Genomic DNA, 16,995 nt, shown 5'->3' on the forward strand with positions numbered 1-16,995 from the left:
AAGATCTTTCATGATAGGAAAGAGTCTTTGAAGAAGGAAATACATCCATAAAATACTAAGGTTATTATCCACAATATGTCTTATGATTTTAAATTGGATACATGATAGTGGGGTCATGTGATATATGAAATACGTTAAGCATGGCATGGTAATTACAAGTGGACACTCATAGTATAAAGAAGGACATGCATGTATTATATATATAGCTATTGGTAATACACTGTGTAAAGGGCTTGCATGTATTATGGTGTTAATTCACTCATGATGTGGCATGTACTTGAAGTTGCATATGCATGCTTAATATTATAATTTGCACACTATTATTATTTTGGCGAGACAACTACATCTGCATTTATGGAAAAGGGTACCCCACTACAAAAAATTCATGATTTAGTGAGAAAAAAGGTACTCCACTACAAAAAATTCATAATTTAGTGACGGAATTTTTTCGTCACTAATTAGAGACGATTTAGTGACGGAATTTCCGTCACTAAATTTTAGCAATGGATTTGCAACAGGTAATTCGTCACAAATATTTTTTATTTTTTTTTAAATTTAGTGACGGAATTAGCGATGAAAAATTCCATTACTAAATATTTTTAATATTTTTTTAATTAATATATTCAATTTAGTGACGGAATACCCGTCGCTAAATAATTAATAAAATTAAAATAAAATGAATTTTCTTTAGAGAAAATTTTTCGTCACTAAATTATTAGTAAAAATAAAAATAAAATGACTTTTATTTAGCGACTGAACTGGACATGGCTCAATTATTAAAGAAATAATATTATAATTAAATTTATTTAGCGACGGGTATCTCGTCGCTAAATAAATTAAAAAAATTAAATTAAATTAATTTAGTGACCGATAAAAGTGTCGCTAAAGAAAATGAATAAAAAATAAAATGAAATTAATTTAGTGACGGACTACCCGTCGCAAAATTATTAAAACAAATAAATTTGAAATTAAATAATTTAGCGACAGCAATTGCTATCGCTAAATTATTAAAAAAATAAAAATTAAATTAAATTCATTTAGCCAAGAATTTCAACATATAAAAATAAAATGAAATTAATTTAGCGACGAAACCCGTCGCTAAATTAATTAAAAAAATTGAAATTAAATTTATTTAGCGACAGAATATCCCATCGTTAAATATTTTAAAAAATAAATATAAAACAAAATTAATTTAACCAAGAATTTAAAAAAATAAAAATTAAATTAAATTCATTTAGCGATGGATCGCCCATCGCTAAATTAATAAAAAAATTTAAAATTAAATTTATTTAGCGACGGGTAGTATAAAAAAATAAATTTAAAATGAAAATAATTTAAATAAGAATTTATAAAAATAAAAAATCAAAAGAAATTAATTTAGCGTCGGACCACTCGTCTCTAAATTAATTAAAAAATTTGAAATTAAATTTATTTAGAGACGGGAACTCCCGTCGCTAAAAACTTAAAAAAATAAATTTAAAAGGAAATAAATTTAACGAAGAATTTGAAAAAATAAAAATAAGATTCCGTCGCTAAATTAATTAAAAAAATTGAAATTAAATTTATAATTTTAAAAATAAATTTAAAACAAAATTAATTTAGCAAAGAATTTAAAAAATAAAATAAAATAAAATTAATTTAGCGACACAATACGGGTTGCTAAATTATTAAAAATAACATTAAAATTAAATTTATTTAGCAACGGGACTTCCCATCGCTAAATAAATTAAAAAAAAAATTAATTAATTTAGCAAAAAATTTGAACAAATAAAAATAAATTGAAATTGAACTAGCGACGGAATACCCGTCGCTAAATTATTAAAAAAAATAAAATTAATTTAGCGACAGAATTGTCCGTTGCTAAAAAATTTGAAAAAGTAAAAAAAATAAAATTTATTTAGTGACAGCGTTATCTGTTGCTAAATTATTTAAAAAAAATAATATTAAAATAAAATTTATTTGGTGATGAAAAATTCCGTCGCTATGAATTTAAAAAATTAAAATTAAAATAAAATTTATTTAGAGACAGCATAATTAGAAAAAAAATATAAATAAAATGAAATTAATTTAGAGAGAAACTCATCGCTAAATTATTAAAAAAATAAAATTAAAATAAAATTTATTTAATGACGGGAGATTCATGGCTAAATGATTTAAAAATAAATTAAAATAAAATTTATTTAGCGATGGAAAGCTGTGGCTAAATAATTAGAAAAAAATAAAAATTAAGTTAAATTAATTTAGCGATAGATAACCCGACGGTAAATTATTAAAAAAATAAAAATAAAATAAAATTTATTTAATGACGAGAATAGCAATCCCTAAATGATTAAAAAAATAAATTAAACTGGAATTTATTTAGCAATGGGAATTTTCGTAGTTAAATAATTAGAAAAAATATAAATAAAATAAAACTTATTTAGCAACGAGATGTCCGGTGGCTAAATAATGTAAAAAATTAAAAATTAAATTAAATTTATTTAGGGATGAGATGGTCCGTCACTAAATAATTAGTAAAATAAAAAAAATTATTTAGCGACAATTACCTATCTCTAAATTATTAAAAAAAAATTAAAATAAAATTTATTTAACGACGGGCTATCCTGTCGCTAATTAAATTAAAAAAATAATTTAAAAATTCAATTTATTTAGCAACCAGAATGTGCGTCGCTAAGTAATTAAAAAAATAAAAATAAAATAAATTTTATTTAGCGATCAAATAAACCATCGCTAAATAATTTAAAAAATAAAATTAAAATGATATTTATTTAAGCAACGAATATTTTATTGCTAAATAATTAAAAATGTAAAAAAAATTAAAGTTATTACTCCATCGTTAAATAATTAAAAAAATTTAAATAAAAGTAAAATTATTTAGGAATAAAATATTTCGCTGCTAAGTAATTATAAAAAATTAAATTATTTAAGAAATTTTAAATTGTTTAAACAAATATAAATATAACTTCTATAATACACAAAAATATCTTGAGAGTATCGTTTGGATCATCACCCGATGCTTAAGGCTAGACTTAAAGATCAAAACGAATTATCAACAAAATTTAACTAAATAATAGTCAAAACTATATTAATTTTAAGAAATGTTATAAGGCTACAACTTTACTCTCCACACTTATTTTTTTCATATGTTACAAGGCTACAAATTATTTAGCGACAAAATATTTTTGTAGCTAAAAAATAAAAAATTAAATAAAATTAAAAATTTTATTAAATTTTTTATTGAATAATATAAATCTTTCCATCAAGTTAAGTTGTGTACTGAATATATATAAATCAGGACCACTTAACAAATTGGTATAAAATAATGCATTATGAAATAAGAAATAATTTGTTAATTCGATGAGTTATATGATTCAAAATCTTATTTATTGTAAATAAAACAAGTGTAGAAGGAGATATAGGCAACTCGCAATGTGAAAAAACTTTTCACTATATTATTTATGTGGACTGGGCTCGCCATCTAATCAAAATATTATTATGTAATAAAAATATTATATATATAATTGAATATAAGTTTTCATATAACAATTTTTTATTGAATGGTTTTATGGTCCAAATGAAACCATGCATCTTATAGAAAATTTTCACTCATCTGTTGATGTATCATTAATTTTTTCGATAATAAATTAATATTTGATAATATCAATTTTCTCACTCATCTAGTGATTAATGGCATATGACACTTTTTTAATTTGATATGAGTATGTATGCTACGCACTATATATCTTATGTAAGTTCTTCTTCTTATTGATTTTATTGTCATATTTTTTGTTGGTTCAGGTAAATTCAATCAAAGATCCAACAAGCACTACAAGTAAACATTTTTTTTTAAATAAGAATAAATTCTCTTTCACGTAAACAAACGTTACAATAATTTTATAGATAGAGATTTAATACAAAAAATTCATCATAAAACATTTGGATCATATTATTATTTGAAAATAATTTTTTTATTATTTTGAAATTTCAATGAGATTGGAGAGATAAGTGGGATCATTCACGTCCTAGAGGAAAAATATATACACAAACATGAAAAAAAATTAAATTAATATATTGATCAATGATCATATATGGACAAATGCATCCAAAAGGACATAATATTACCTAAGTAATTTTGATATATGCTCTATACAAATCAAGAAGCACTTCTCAAAAAATATAGAGAAATTCTTAGAAGAAATTTATTTTATCATTGGAATCGATGTACCTGTTTTTTGAGTAATACCCATATTAAGATTATTTTTATTTGTAATATTCTATAATTCTATATGTATGAATCAATCGATCAAGATTTGTGAAGAACCCTAATATCAGCACAACCAGAGATTGTATATTTGATAATACTTGACATGTTGTATCAAGTAAAAATGAAATTAAAAATCTGGCAATTAATATTAAATGCATTCAACATTTATAGTACAAATTCAAAAACATAAATAAATGGGCATAAATAAAGGGGCACTATATATCTTGATCAATGAGGAGTATAATTTTTAATTCTTTATTTGATTTATTTGTGTATTTATATTTTATTATTTTTTCAAATTAATTTATATTTTATGATTTTTATATTTATATTTTATAAATAAAATATTTATTTTTATTAGTATTTATTTATTTATATTGTTTTATGTTTGAATTTTTAAAAATAAAATAGTATATTTTAATCTTTTAAAATTAAATATTAAAATAAATAATATTTATTTTTTATTATTTAATTTTATTAGACAATATTTTATATTTTATATTATTATTTATATTTTTTTAATTTATTTTAACTCCCCATACGTCCCCCCAACCCCCACCTCCCTCTGCCACGCCCCAACCCCCCTCCCCTTTCCCTTCCACTTGTCTCCCTCATCCTCACTGCCTCGAGTGCAATTTTGTTCACTCCTTTTAACGGGGGTGAACATCACCCTCACAAAACTGTGAGGGTGAAAAAAGCAACGAAACGACCTGAATTAATTGATTGCTGTTCCGTTGCTTTTTTACCCTCACAATTTTTGTGAGGGTGATGTTCACCCCCGTTAAAGGGGGTGAACAAAATCGCACTCCACTGCCTCGCCCCTATCCCCCACCTCCCTAGCCAAGTGTCCCCCCCCTCCCCCTATGTGTCCCCATCCCTAGCCCGCCCCCACTTGCCCACGTGTCCCCCCTCCTCCTCCCTCCCTTGTGCCCACTCTCCCCCTGCACTCACCCCATCTCCCTTTTCCCTGCCACACCACGTGTCCCCCTGGCACGAAATTCTCCCCCCTAAAAAAAAAATTTATTTTAATTTCCCACCTGCGCCCCCTCCCCTTTCCTTGGCACGCCACGCGTCCCCCCTCCGCCCCCTTTAAATCCCCACCTCCCTTTTCCCTCCCCCTCCTCTACACTTTCTTTCTGCGTCTCTCCCTCGCTCTCACGATAAATTTATATTTTGCAGTATAGTTGAGCTCTACTTTTCTTTTGTAGTAAGGTATTTTTCTTTTTTTTTGTCCTTATATTTTATTTATATCATTTTAATTGTTAAATGTATTTTAAATGTTTCTAGGATAAAAAATATTTATGTTAGTTATAGATTATTTCCTTTTGCAGTGTTTTATTTAGTAGTTATTTATTAAATATATTATAATAATTTTAAATAAAAAGCTTGACATTTGTATTTTAATTAGTTCTTATTTGTATTTTAAAATTAAATTTACAAAATAATGTTATAAATATTGTTGGTTAGTTAGGTATTTATTAAATACAAGTTTTAAAATTAGAAATACAAATATAATGTAATAAAAATTTTAAAATTACTTTGTAAATGAAATATGAAATATAAAATATTGATTATATAAAAAAATGAGAATGATGAAAATGATGATGATGATTGTTAATTCTATTGAGGACTATTTATGATTGTAGTAATGGAATTTATGGATTTGAATTTTGTGTCCATATTTGTTATCTCACAATTTTTTTTCTATTCAATTAAATAATTAAATTTTTAATTAATAAATTTTGTATAAAAATTAAAAATTTAATTTGTATTTTTAATTAAAAGATTTCTTAATATAATTATATAAATTATAAAAATATATAAATTAAAAAATTTAATTGTGAACATTCGTAAATAGTAATATTTATGAAAATATTTATTTTTATATAAAAATTAATTTATATAATTTTGTTTATATTTCAGTAAAATTTAATTTAATTTAATTAAGAAAATTATTTTTTTAAATTTTAAATTCTTAAATGATTTAAAATAATTCAATTTTATTTAAAATTTCATATATATTTTTATTTATTTAATTTAAAAAATAATTTAGTGATGGGAGCAATGTCCCGCCGGTCACATAATTTTGAAAACATAATTTAATTTTAATTTAATTTTATTCAAATTTTAATATATATTTTTATTTTTTAATTTAGTGACGGGAACACCCGTCGCTGATCAGCGACGGGTATCGCCCGTCACAGATTTTGAAAAAAATAATTTAATTTTATTCAAATTTTAATATGTATTTTTATTTTTTTAAAATAATTTAGTGACCGGCATTACCCATCGCTGATCAGCGACAGGTAATGCCCGTCACAGATTTTGAAAAAAATAATTTAATTTTAATTTTATTTTATTCAAATTTTAATATATATTTTTATTTTTTTTAAAATGATTTAGTGACGGGCATTACCCGTAGCTGATCAGCAACGGGAAATCCCATCACAGATTTTCGAAAAAAAATTTAATTTTTATTTAAATTTTAATATATATTTTTATTTTTTTAATTTAAATATTAATTTAGTGACGAGCATACCTGTCGCTGATCAGCGACGGGTAATGCCCGTCACAGATTTTTAAAAAATAATTTAATTTTTATTTTTTTAATTTAAATATTAATTTAGTGACGGGAGTACCCGTCACTAATCAACGACGGGAAGCGCATGTCACAAATTTCGAAAAAATAATTTAATTTTAATTTTTTTATTAAAATTTTAATTTATTATTTTTATTTTTTTATTCTAAAAAATAATTTAGCGACGGGAAGTCCCTTCGCTGATCTGTGATGGGTATTCCGTCGCTAATCTGTGATGGGAATGCCCGTCACAGATCAGCGACGGAAAACCCGTCATAGATTAGCAACGGGGCGTCCCGTCACTAAATCTTCCGTCGCTGAATTCCGTGACTAAATTTCAGCGACGCCAGTTTTTGTGACGGATTTTTTCCGTCACTAAATTTGATTTTTCTTGTAGTGCCTTATGAACTCCTGACGCTAGTGAGATGGCCATTAACTCAGTAGGTGTGCTCAAGCTAGGATTGACTATTAGAATTTTGATATATGTGCGTATATATGTATGTATCTGCATGGATGTGATGATTTATTGAGATATTGTGATGCATGTGTATTGCATTCCTTGTAAATTGTGACATGAGTATGAAACGATTCTATAAAGGCATGGCGTCCAGTTGAATGATGAGTATCTTTCATGATATATGCATACATGTATAGTATTGGCAGCTTTGGGAGCTAGCCGCATGGGTTTCACTATTATGGATGCATGTGCATGATGATGGAATGAGTGCATATATAGCACATTGATGACCATGGCTTGAAAAGAGAAAATTGGTGTCTATGTGTGGAATGCATGATGTGGTACACGTGGTTAAAGGGGTTTTGTGTGCTAATTTGTTATGTATGGGCATGGTTACATTATGAAAATTTAAAATGTGTCTTAATAAAATATAAAAAATTATTTTCTTTGAGGATGTGTTGATAAAATGTAATGAATTATAATTTCTTGGAAGATGATGTTGTCAAGTGTGGAATGCATGAATTCGATTGAGGTTTAGGGGTTGGGTAGTGAGTTTTCTTTGGCTCTTTGCTATTCATGCCTTTGTATATTAATCTTGTCGTAATTTCTCTTTGCTATATACTTGCTATGCCTTGTGGCTCACCCTTGTTTCTTTTGTCATTCTAGGAAAAAAATGAAAATAATTATTTGGGGCGAGTTCTAGATAGATGTGTACAAAAATATCCTGAGCTCAAAGATTCATGGGTGTAGTTTTGAGGGTATGAGTAAAGGGCTTCATGATATATCTAAAGTTAGTGCCCTTGTATATTTTAAAATGTATGGGTTGTAAATCCGAGCTTATAATGTAAAGAATGATGTATAATATTTATTTTGACTCCTATTGATAGTAAGTAAATATGAGAATAAAAAGAATTTTTGACAAATTTTGAGTGATATTTATATCTGTTTCCATTTTGAATATACCTTCTCTCGAACTTCTTATGCTAGTGGGTAATCTAGGAGCGGGTCTTGATATATAGAGAAATTTGTTACTGTTTATAGGCCATGAGTTTAATTTTTGTTAATATAGTCAATTTTTGTTTTTTTAAATACATAAAAGATATTTTTTTTAAAATCTATTAATGCTAAAATTATACAAGTTAACTTTTGTTAATATAGAAAAAAAATATACCCATTTTTAGAATCTCAATGAGATTCGTGAATATGCCAACTCTAAAATTATACAAGTTATATCTCTAACAAACTTGGGGTTGTTTTTGTTGACCTCAAGGATAAAATCTATTCATGTTTTTTATGATAACAAAACATTTTTAAAGTTTGTTTTGAAAGAATATTTTACATTTTAGATAAGGATCTTTTGGTAGTCTCCCAAAAAATAGAATTGCTAAATTAAAGTATATAAATAGGCAACTAACGAGTACGATTAGTCAACTGAAATTGATGAACGTCTTAAGATTGAAATTAATAAGATTACAAGTAGTCAACTAGTAATCATAATTAGCCAACTAGAGTAAAAAATGAAAATAGTAATAGTCACCTAGTTAATCAGGACTAATTGACTAAAGATTTATAGAAACTCATGCTGCTAAAAAATTAACAAGTAGCCAACTAGTTGTTCACCGATAGTCAACTAAAGTTTTGATAATTAAATCTAAGTCTTTTCAGTGAAAATTAATTAGTTAACTAGTGACAATCTAATAGTTAACTAAAATGTAACCTCCAAAATTTGTCTTTAAAAAAGAAAGGACATAAACTTGCAAAAGTTGAACCTTTATAAAACTTTTAAAAGAGATAGTATAGAGGTTTTTTAAAGATTTATCTTTAAAAGAGGGAGTACATAAAGTTACAAAAATTGAACCTCTATGAAATTTTATATTGTTTCGTTGATTGATCTTTCATTGTATATCAACGAAAGGATTTCAATTCAAAATATTAGGCTGCGTTCTCTTTATTATTTTCAAGTCATTTTTAGTTTTCGATTTTCTAAAATTATGAAAATGCGTTCTCTTTACTGTTTTTAAAAATGCATTTTTGAAAACAAAAAAAAAATTGTAAAGAAAAATCAAAACAACAAAAAGTTGTTTCGAGTATTTTCATCCAAAACAAACTCAAAACTCAAAACTCAAAACATATTTATTTATTTATTTATATTTTATTATTGTAATGGGAAAAATATTACAAAATTCATTAATTTTAAAATGTATATATTTTTTTAATAATATATTAACATTAAATATTTTTAATTTACTGAATAATCAAATTTATTGAATAAAATATCATTAAAAATTTATTTTTAAAATTTCAAAGAGAAAGCATTTTCTAATTTTCTATTTTGAGGAATAGTTTTTCAAAATAACAAAGAGAATACGTTTTCAATTTTTTAAAAATAGACTTCTAAAACAAAAAACTGAAAATGAATTCAAAACTCAAAACTAAAAATTAAAAAACAAAGAGAACACAGCCTTATCTATTTGCAAGATTGGTTTTTGAAATCGTGGACAAAAGAAAATTTCAAGGACCCATATTCTAAATCACAAAAACATATTATTTTGTAAAATAATTCTTGTGTACTTGATAAATATGCCTGGTATGCATCTAAAACATATTAGTTGAAGGTTATTAATAATAATAAAAATAAATAAATATATAAGATTATTTGTAATATCTCAAGAGTCTAGAAAATAGTAGTATATATTGAGAATAAGTAAGGAAAGAAACAATATTATCTGAATATTTTTTGGATTGAATGTAGGCAAAAAATACTCTCGATTTAAGCGTACTTGAGTTGAGAAAACTCAAGGATTGGTGACCCTCTAGAAAGTTCACGTAAGGCCATCAGGGCAAGTTGTCCTGCTCTTTTCTATCGCTCGATACAAGATGTTACACTATTATTGAGAAAATAATTGCACTTAGATGACATGTAGATTTGGACCATTTATATGAAGACTCTATTTAGTTTAAAATGTTAAAATTAACGTAGAAATAATTATAGATTATTTCCCATTATTTTCTTGGTTCAGTTCAGCAGTCTACATTTTCTGCCTTCTAGGTGTTTGACAAAATTCCTGCTTCAGTTCCCAACCTATTCTTCTATTACAACCCCACCAAATTTAAAATAAAAATGTCTCTAAAAATCCTTTCAATTTTAATTTTTTTTTTCAAATACCCGTTTAGTCTTTAACACCATAAATTAAATTTTTATTAGATCAAAATAAATAAAAATTAACTAAAAATAAAAAATAAACATAAATTTAAAAACCCATCGCCACACCAAATCGATTGGAACTATCGATAGTGGATTGAAGTCACCGTTAAATTCATTGACGGTTGGGGCCCAACACTTGTGGGTTCATCAACGACTACAAGAGAGAGAGAGAGGGAGTGCAATGAACCCATCAACAATAATAAAGTTGATTGCAAGACCGCACTAATACGCTTAAAGCTTGCACATTCTACTTGGGTCATGTTCAACCTTGCTTTACGACTTGTGCCACATTCACACTCAGCCCATCATATAGGCCACTGTTGGAGTCTGTAAATGGTTGCTCCAAGGAGATGATTTGAGTAGGTATTTTTGTCATGAGCTTGGTGCATGTTCTTGTGTTGTTAGGTGAGACCAACCTTTCTTTTCGGATTATAAAATATATGATTATTAAAATAAGGCATTTAGATGGAAGTGCATTTAGAAACAGATTATATATCAAAAAACTTACATGGCTACCTACCTATGATGTATGTGATGAGGTTGTGATCCCATGTTGAAAGATTATGGCCCAAACTAGACCCAATATGAAACCAAAGTCAAACTGAGCATAGATTATAAAATATATGATTAGTTAAAGCTAAAACCCGACCAATTAAGAGATGATTCAAGCTCAAAACCTTAGCATTACATGGCTTCAAACTTATAAATACTCCAAGGTTCGCTAACATTAAGCTATCTTTCTTTCTTTCTTTCCTCCACCTGAACGAGGAAGAAAGTTTGGGATTTAGGGTTTGATTTTGTGTAGAGAAGACGAAAGGAAGCAGACAAAACAATTTAGATTTAAGATTATGGTGTTGATAAAAGGGGAGATTTTTTCACTTTCATAGTTTTGTACATCTTTTAATTCTTTCAAAATGTAAAGATTACAAGAAAAAAAAAATGATATTTTCTAATAATTAGTTCTCAATTAAAATTTTGTTTTATCTTAAAATTCTTATACTTTGTAATTCTTAAATACTCATTATTTTTTTCTTAAATAATAGCATGTAGAGGCAAATTCTGGATTTGTTAGTGAAATTATAGGTTGCATATATTGAAAATTTTAATTGGTTAATAAAAAGTTAAAAGAATGAGAAAGTTAATAAGATAGAATAATTATCACTTGAATTATTAAATCTTTAAAATTTGAAAATTTCACTTCATAGTTTCTTATATCTTTCATCTCTTTCAAAATATAAAGATTACAAAAAAAAGAAGAAGATATTTTCTAATATTTAGTTCTCAACTAAAATTTTGTTTTATCTTAAAATTATTATGTTGTTATTTTAATCATTTTCAGGATAGAGAGTCAGCGTGTTGTGAGACATAATTTTCAGCATGAAACACGAGGTTGCTGTCACAGTAGACACATTAAACCTAATGGAGACGTAGCTTTTGATGTTGTGGGCTCGGCGGCGGGGCGTGGATGAATTATTAGGAGTTGCTTTTGTCAAGCAGGGGCATTTGATTTTGGGGATTGTGCTGTCGTGTTGTGTTGTGTTGTGTTTCTCATGCTTCAAACTGTATCTTCTTTTCTTTCTTCTTTCCCTTTCACTGTACGATGAGAAAGAAAGGGCCACCATGTCCATGACTCCATGAGAAAGAGCGGAGGCTGAGAGGTGGCCAGGTTGTGTCATATGGGGCTATATTTAATTAAGATGCATTCAATACCGCCCATCATTATTATTATTTTTATTTTTAACAATTTACACCCTCTTTAATGCTAACATTAAATCATATAAATGTCCAACCTCTCATTCTCACTGTATTCTCTCCCCTCCTCAATCGTCTCCCAGACATACTTTTTTCTTCTTCTCCTCCTCCTCCTCCTTTTCCATAGTTGACTTGGATTGTCGGCGGAAGACTCTTCTGGAAACGGCTCGGGCAGCCCTAACCCCTTCCACACCATGTGAGCCAATCAAGTCTATAGAGATGGATGTGGCATCAAATCGGAAACCAAATTGCTCCTCTTCCACACCACGCAGGGCAACAACATCGCCTTGCGCTGCCCATTTAGCCGAATTCAAAATACGACTTTTGCTCTAGGGTTCACTGGAAATTGGCCCCATTTGCAGCTCAATGACCTATTAAATTAAAACTCTATTTGATCTTTCTTTGAAGATTCCGAGTCTTTCCAGTCCAGTTGGTGGGCAGTTCATCAATATATAGTTTGGATCTATAAATAATGACACCACCACCTTTTTCTTAGATCAAATAGCTAAGAGCAATGTCATATTCCCGAGCAATTAGTTTACTTCCCATGCATCTTGCGGCCGTCATGGCTCTTCTTGTAGTGGCCTCCTCTTCCTATACTACTGCTGCTTCTCTGTCCAATGATGAAGCAGCGGCTCTGTTGAGATGGAAAGCCAGCCTTCAAAACCAAAGCCAATCTCTGCTGCCATCATGGGACGTTGGAAGCAACCATTCTTATTGTAATTGGGCTGGAATTGCTTGCGACAACACTAGCAGGATCACCCACATTGTCCTTAACAGCATAGGCTTGACAGGTACACTTTTCAGTTTTAGCTTCTCCTCCTTTCCCCATCTTATCCGATTTGAGCTTCATAACAATTCATTCCATGGGTCTATTCCTGCACAGATTGGTAATCTTTCGAGACTCTACTATATTGACTTTTCCTCAAATCATTTTATTGGGAAAGTTCCATCAGAATTAGGGAGCTTACGAAACCTACAATGTCTCCGTCTCAATAAAAACAACCTTTCAGGATCAATTCCTCAAGAACTTGGGATGTTGACTTTGGTTTGGAATCTTCGGCTCTCAGAAAATAATCTCACAGGCCCAATTCCAACTTCAGTTTGGAATTTAACCAACTTAGTCCGTTTAAAACTTCATGATAACCATCTTTCAGGTTCAATCCCAACTTCGATTGGGAATTTAACCAACTTAACTAATCTATACCTTTCTCGTAACCAACTTTCGGGACCAATCCCTCATTCGTTAGGAAATTTGAATTCCCTTACTGAACTGAGCTTGTCTTCTAATAAACTTAGTGGCCCTATTCCTTCAGAATTAGCCAATCTTACACATTTGCAGATATTCTCAATAGGCAATAACAAGCTCACTGGTCATCTACCACAAAATCTATGCTTAGATGGATCACTCATCAGACTTGATGCAGCAAACAACAATTTAACAGGCAACATCCCCAAAAGCTTGCGAAACTGCAATAGCTTGTTTCGGGTTAGGCTTGAGAACAACCAACTAGAAGGCAATTTACAGGAATATTTTGGTGTACTACCAAGCTTGGATTACATGGATTTGAGTTATAATCGTTGGTTTGGCAAACTTTCTGAAAAATGGGGGCAGTCCAAGAATTTGACTAAGTTAGGGATCTCCAATAATCAGCTCACTGGAAACATACCGCCGGACCTTGCTGCAGCAACTAAGTTACACTTTCTTGACCTTTCTTCAAACCATCTAGTAGGGGAGATCCCAAAGAAGTTGAGGGAATTGGGCTTACTATTCCACCTTAATTTGAGTAATAACAAGCTTTCAGGCAACATCCCAGCAGAAATATTCGGTACCCAATCTAGTTTAAAAAACCTTGACCTAGCAACAAACAACCTTATTGGTTCAATTCCAAGGGAGATAGCAAACTGTGAGAACTTACAAAACTTGAATTTGGGCAAGAATCAACTCGAAGGTGGTATTCCTTTTGAGATAGAAAAATTACAATTTCTTCAAAGCCTTGATCTTGGACACAACAATTTAATGGGTGAAATACCATCTCAGCTTGGGAAAATGCCAAGGTTGGAGAAATTGAATCTCTCCCACAACATGCTTTCTGGTTCCATCCCCTCCTCTTTTGGTGAGCAGCCAACAAGTTTGACATCTATTGATATATCTTACAATAACTTGAAAGGTCTTCTACCAAACACTAAGATTTTTGAAGATGTTCCATATGAAGTATACAGAGGTAACGACGGTTTGTGTGGCAATCAAACGGGCTTGATACCCTGCTCATCACCTAAAGTGAGGAACAATGCAGATAAATCCAGAACAAAAACAAATCTTGTTCTTCTTGTGGTAGTTCCTCTGGTAGGGACTCTATTTCTTGTAGTTGTTGGGATCTTTCTTTTGAGCAAAAGAGTAGTATTGAAAGTAGAGAGTGAGATCCAAGTTGTACGTAATGAAAATTTATTTGAGATATGGAGCTATGATGGGAAAATAGTATACAAAAACATCATAGAAGCAACAGAGGACTTCAATGAGAAATACTACATTGGACGAGGAGGATATGGCACTGTTTATAAAGCTAAGTTTTCAAGTGGTTTAGTTGTTGCTGTGAAGAAGACCCATCCTTCCCAAGATGACAATTTGGTTGATTTAAAAAGCTTTAGGAGTGAGATTCGTGCACTAACAGAGGCACGACATCGTAACATCATAAAACTTTATGGTTTTTGTTCAAATTCACATCGTTCATTTTTGATTTATGAGTTCTTAGAAGGAGGTAGCTTGGAGAATAAGCTCAGCAACAAGGAAGAAGCATTGAGGTTTGACTGGGGCAAACGATTGAATGCTATCAAAGGTGTAGCGAGTGGTTTGTGTTATATGCATCATGAATGTTCACCCTCAATCATCCATAGAGACATATCAAGTAAGAATATTTTGTTTGATTTAGAATGTGTTGCTCACATATCTGATTTTGGCACTGCTAGACTCTTAAACCTCCACTCCTCCAATGGAACTTCTTTTGCTGGGACCTTTGGATATGCGGCTCCAGGTATGATTGTTATTTTTTTTCTAATCATAATGCCTATTACTTAATTATATATATATATAGATTAAATTAAATGTTATTTATAGTGTAAGTCTAGTATAAATGAGGATTTTCTTATCTACATTAAAGATTGAGTTGAATCAGACTCAAGGAAGGCACTTTTTTGTCACCTTCCTTAGTCTATTACTTGGATGTTTATTATCTTTAACTACCATGTCATAAATATATTCAAACTACTAAGATTTTCATTTATCCTTTGTTTCTTCTCTCTTTTTTTCTAATCTTTACCTTTTGTCTTTCAATCATGTTTTGTAGAACTTGCTTATACAATGGAAGTGAACGCAAAGTTGGATGTTTATAGTTTTGGCATTTTAACATTAGAGGTGTTATTGGGAAAACACCCGTTTGATCTGATCTCATCGCTTTCCTCTTCGTGTTCCTCATTTTTCTCATCATTGTCATCCGCTTTCCATGGCATGTTATTGATAGATGTATTAGATAATTGCCTCCCACCACCAGAGGATCAAATGGTAGAGGAAATTGTGGTTACCACAAAGTTAGCATTTGCTTGTGTTAACACTGATCCACATCTTCGACCATCTATGAGGCAAGTTTATGTGGAGCTATCAAAACAGAGGCCATCATCAGAGAGTTCATTCCACACAATTACTTTAGGTCAACTGCTTGTTATCAACTGTATCTAGCTATTTATGTTTCTTTTTAAGGTTTTGATATAATCTCTAGATATGTTTGTCATATCTTATGGTTTTACTCCAATGTATTTTTTCTTATAGTTTAATAGCTTATCTAGAAAATATGTTAAAGAAGCTAGACTTCTTTTTTTCCTTGTGTAATCATTTTTTGGGGTTAATTATGGGATTAAATATTAGATATTCACTATTTAAACATAAAAATGGTTGGATATCGTTAGTTAAGTTTACAAATATTTGAAAAGTTCCCATTATATATTGCTCCAATACCACTTATTAGGCAATAAATCAAATATACAAATAAATTTTGTAACATTCATAAAAGATAACAATTAGATACACAGATGTAATGTAGTTTGATATAATATGTTAACATTTATTATGGTAGAATAATGAATCACAAAAAAAAAAAAAAAAAAGATAAACTCTTACTCAAAATTTCACAATCTCACTAGATTTTTTATTACTCTAAATTTATACATTCTAAATAATCACATATGGTTATTATGTTAGATATAGGATTTATATCTCTATCATATTTTAGTATACTTTTTAAATTTTGAATTAAATACAAACATATAGTGAGAGAGGCGACCTACATTTCAATAACTAATTTTAATTTTGTTCGAAGATCTATACTAAAAGTAAAATGCCCCATTTTAGAATATAACCAAAAAAAAAAAAAGAAGAAAGACTTCACTAGTCTCAAAATCATTATGTCAATATAGAATTTTTTATAATTTTCATATTTTTGAAATTTTTTAAAATAAAAATATATTGAAACAGTTAGTAGAGGTGCTCAAATTCTTTCTTCTAGTGAAGCTACATGGGTTAGTCTAAGTCAAAAAAAAAAAAAAGAAAAGAAAAGAATTGAGCTTAAAATAATTTTTTTGAAGAAAACTTACTTTTTTTCAATAGCAAAAGTAGAGAAAAATTAAAAGAAAAAATATTCATTAAATGGATATATATATATATATATGATGAAATGGAACTCTTGAAT

At 28.9% G+C, this 16,995-nt stretch overlaps 1 protein-coding gene across 3 annotated transcripts in view; it reads left to right on the plus strand.

Moving 5' to 3' along the window:
- LOC127799185 (MDIS1-interacting receptor like kinase 2-like) overlaps positions 1–16,169 on the plus strand; it is a 45,602-nt gene extending 29,433 nt beyond the window's left edge. Inside the window, exons 1-3 of one of the 3 annotated variants that reach the window (XM_052332964.1) lie at positions 12,208–13,050; positions 13,143–15,288; positions 15,601–16,169. In XM_052332964.1, the coding sequence (XP_052188924.1) occupies positions 13,293–15,288; positions 15,601–15,989 (2,385 nt within the window). In that variant the 5' untranslated portion in view covers positions 12,208–13,050; positions 13,143–13,292 and the 3' untranslated portion in view covers positions 15,990–16,169. Of the gene's footprint in view, positions 1–12,207; positions 15,289–15,600 lie in introns of those variants that run through there. The other 2 variants (XM_052332963.1, XM_052332962.1) reach the window with 2 other exon arrangements.
- Positions 16,170–16,995: the final 826 nt, after the last annotated feature.

The sequence above is a fragment of the Diospyros lotus genome, chromosome 4 (assembly GCF_014633365.1).
Source record: "Diospyros lotus cultivar Yz01 chromosome 4, ASM1463336v1, whole genome shotgun sequence".
Lineage (NCBI taxonomy): Eukaryota > Viridiplantae > Streptophyta > Magnoliopsida > Ericales > Ebenaceae > Diospyros > Diospyros lotus.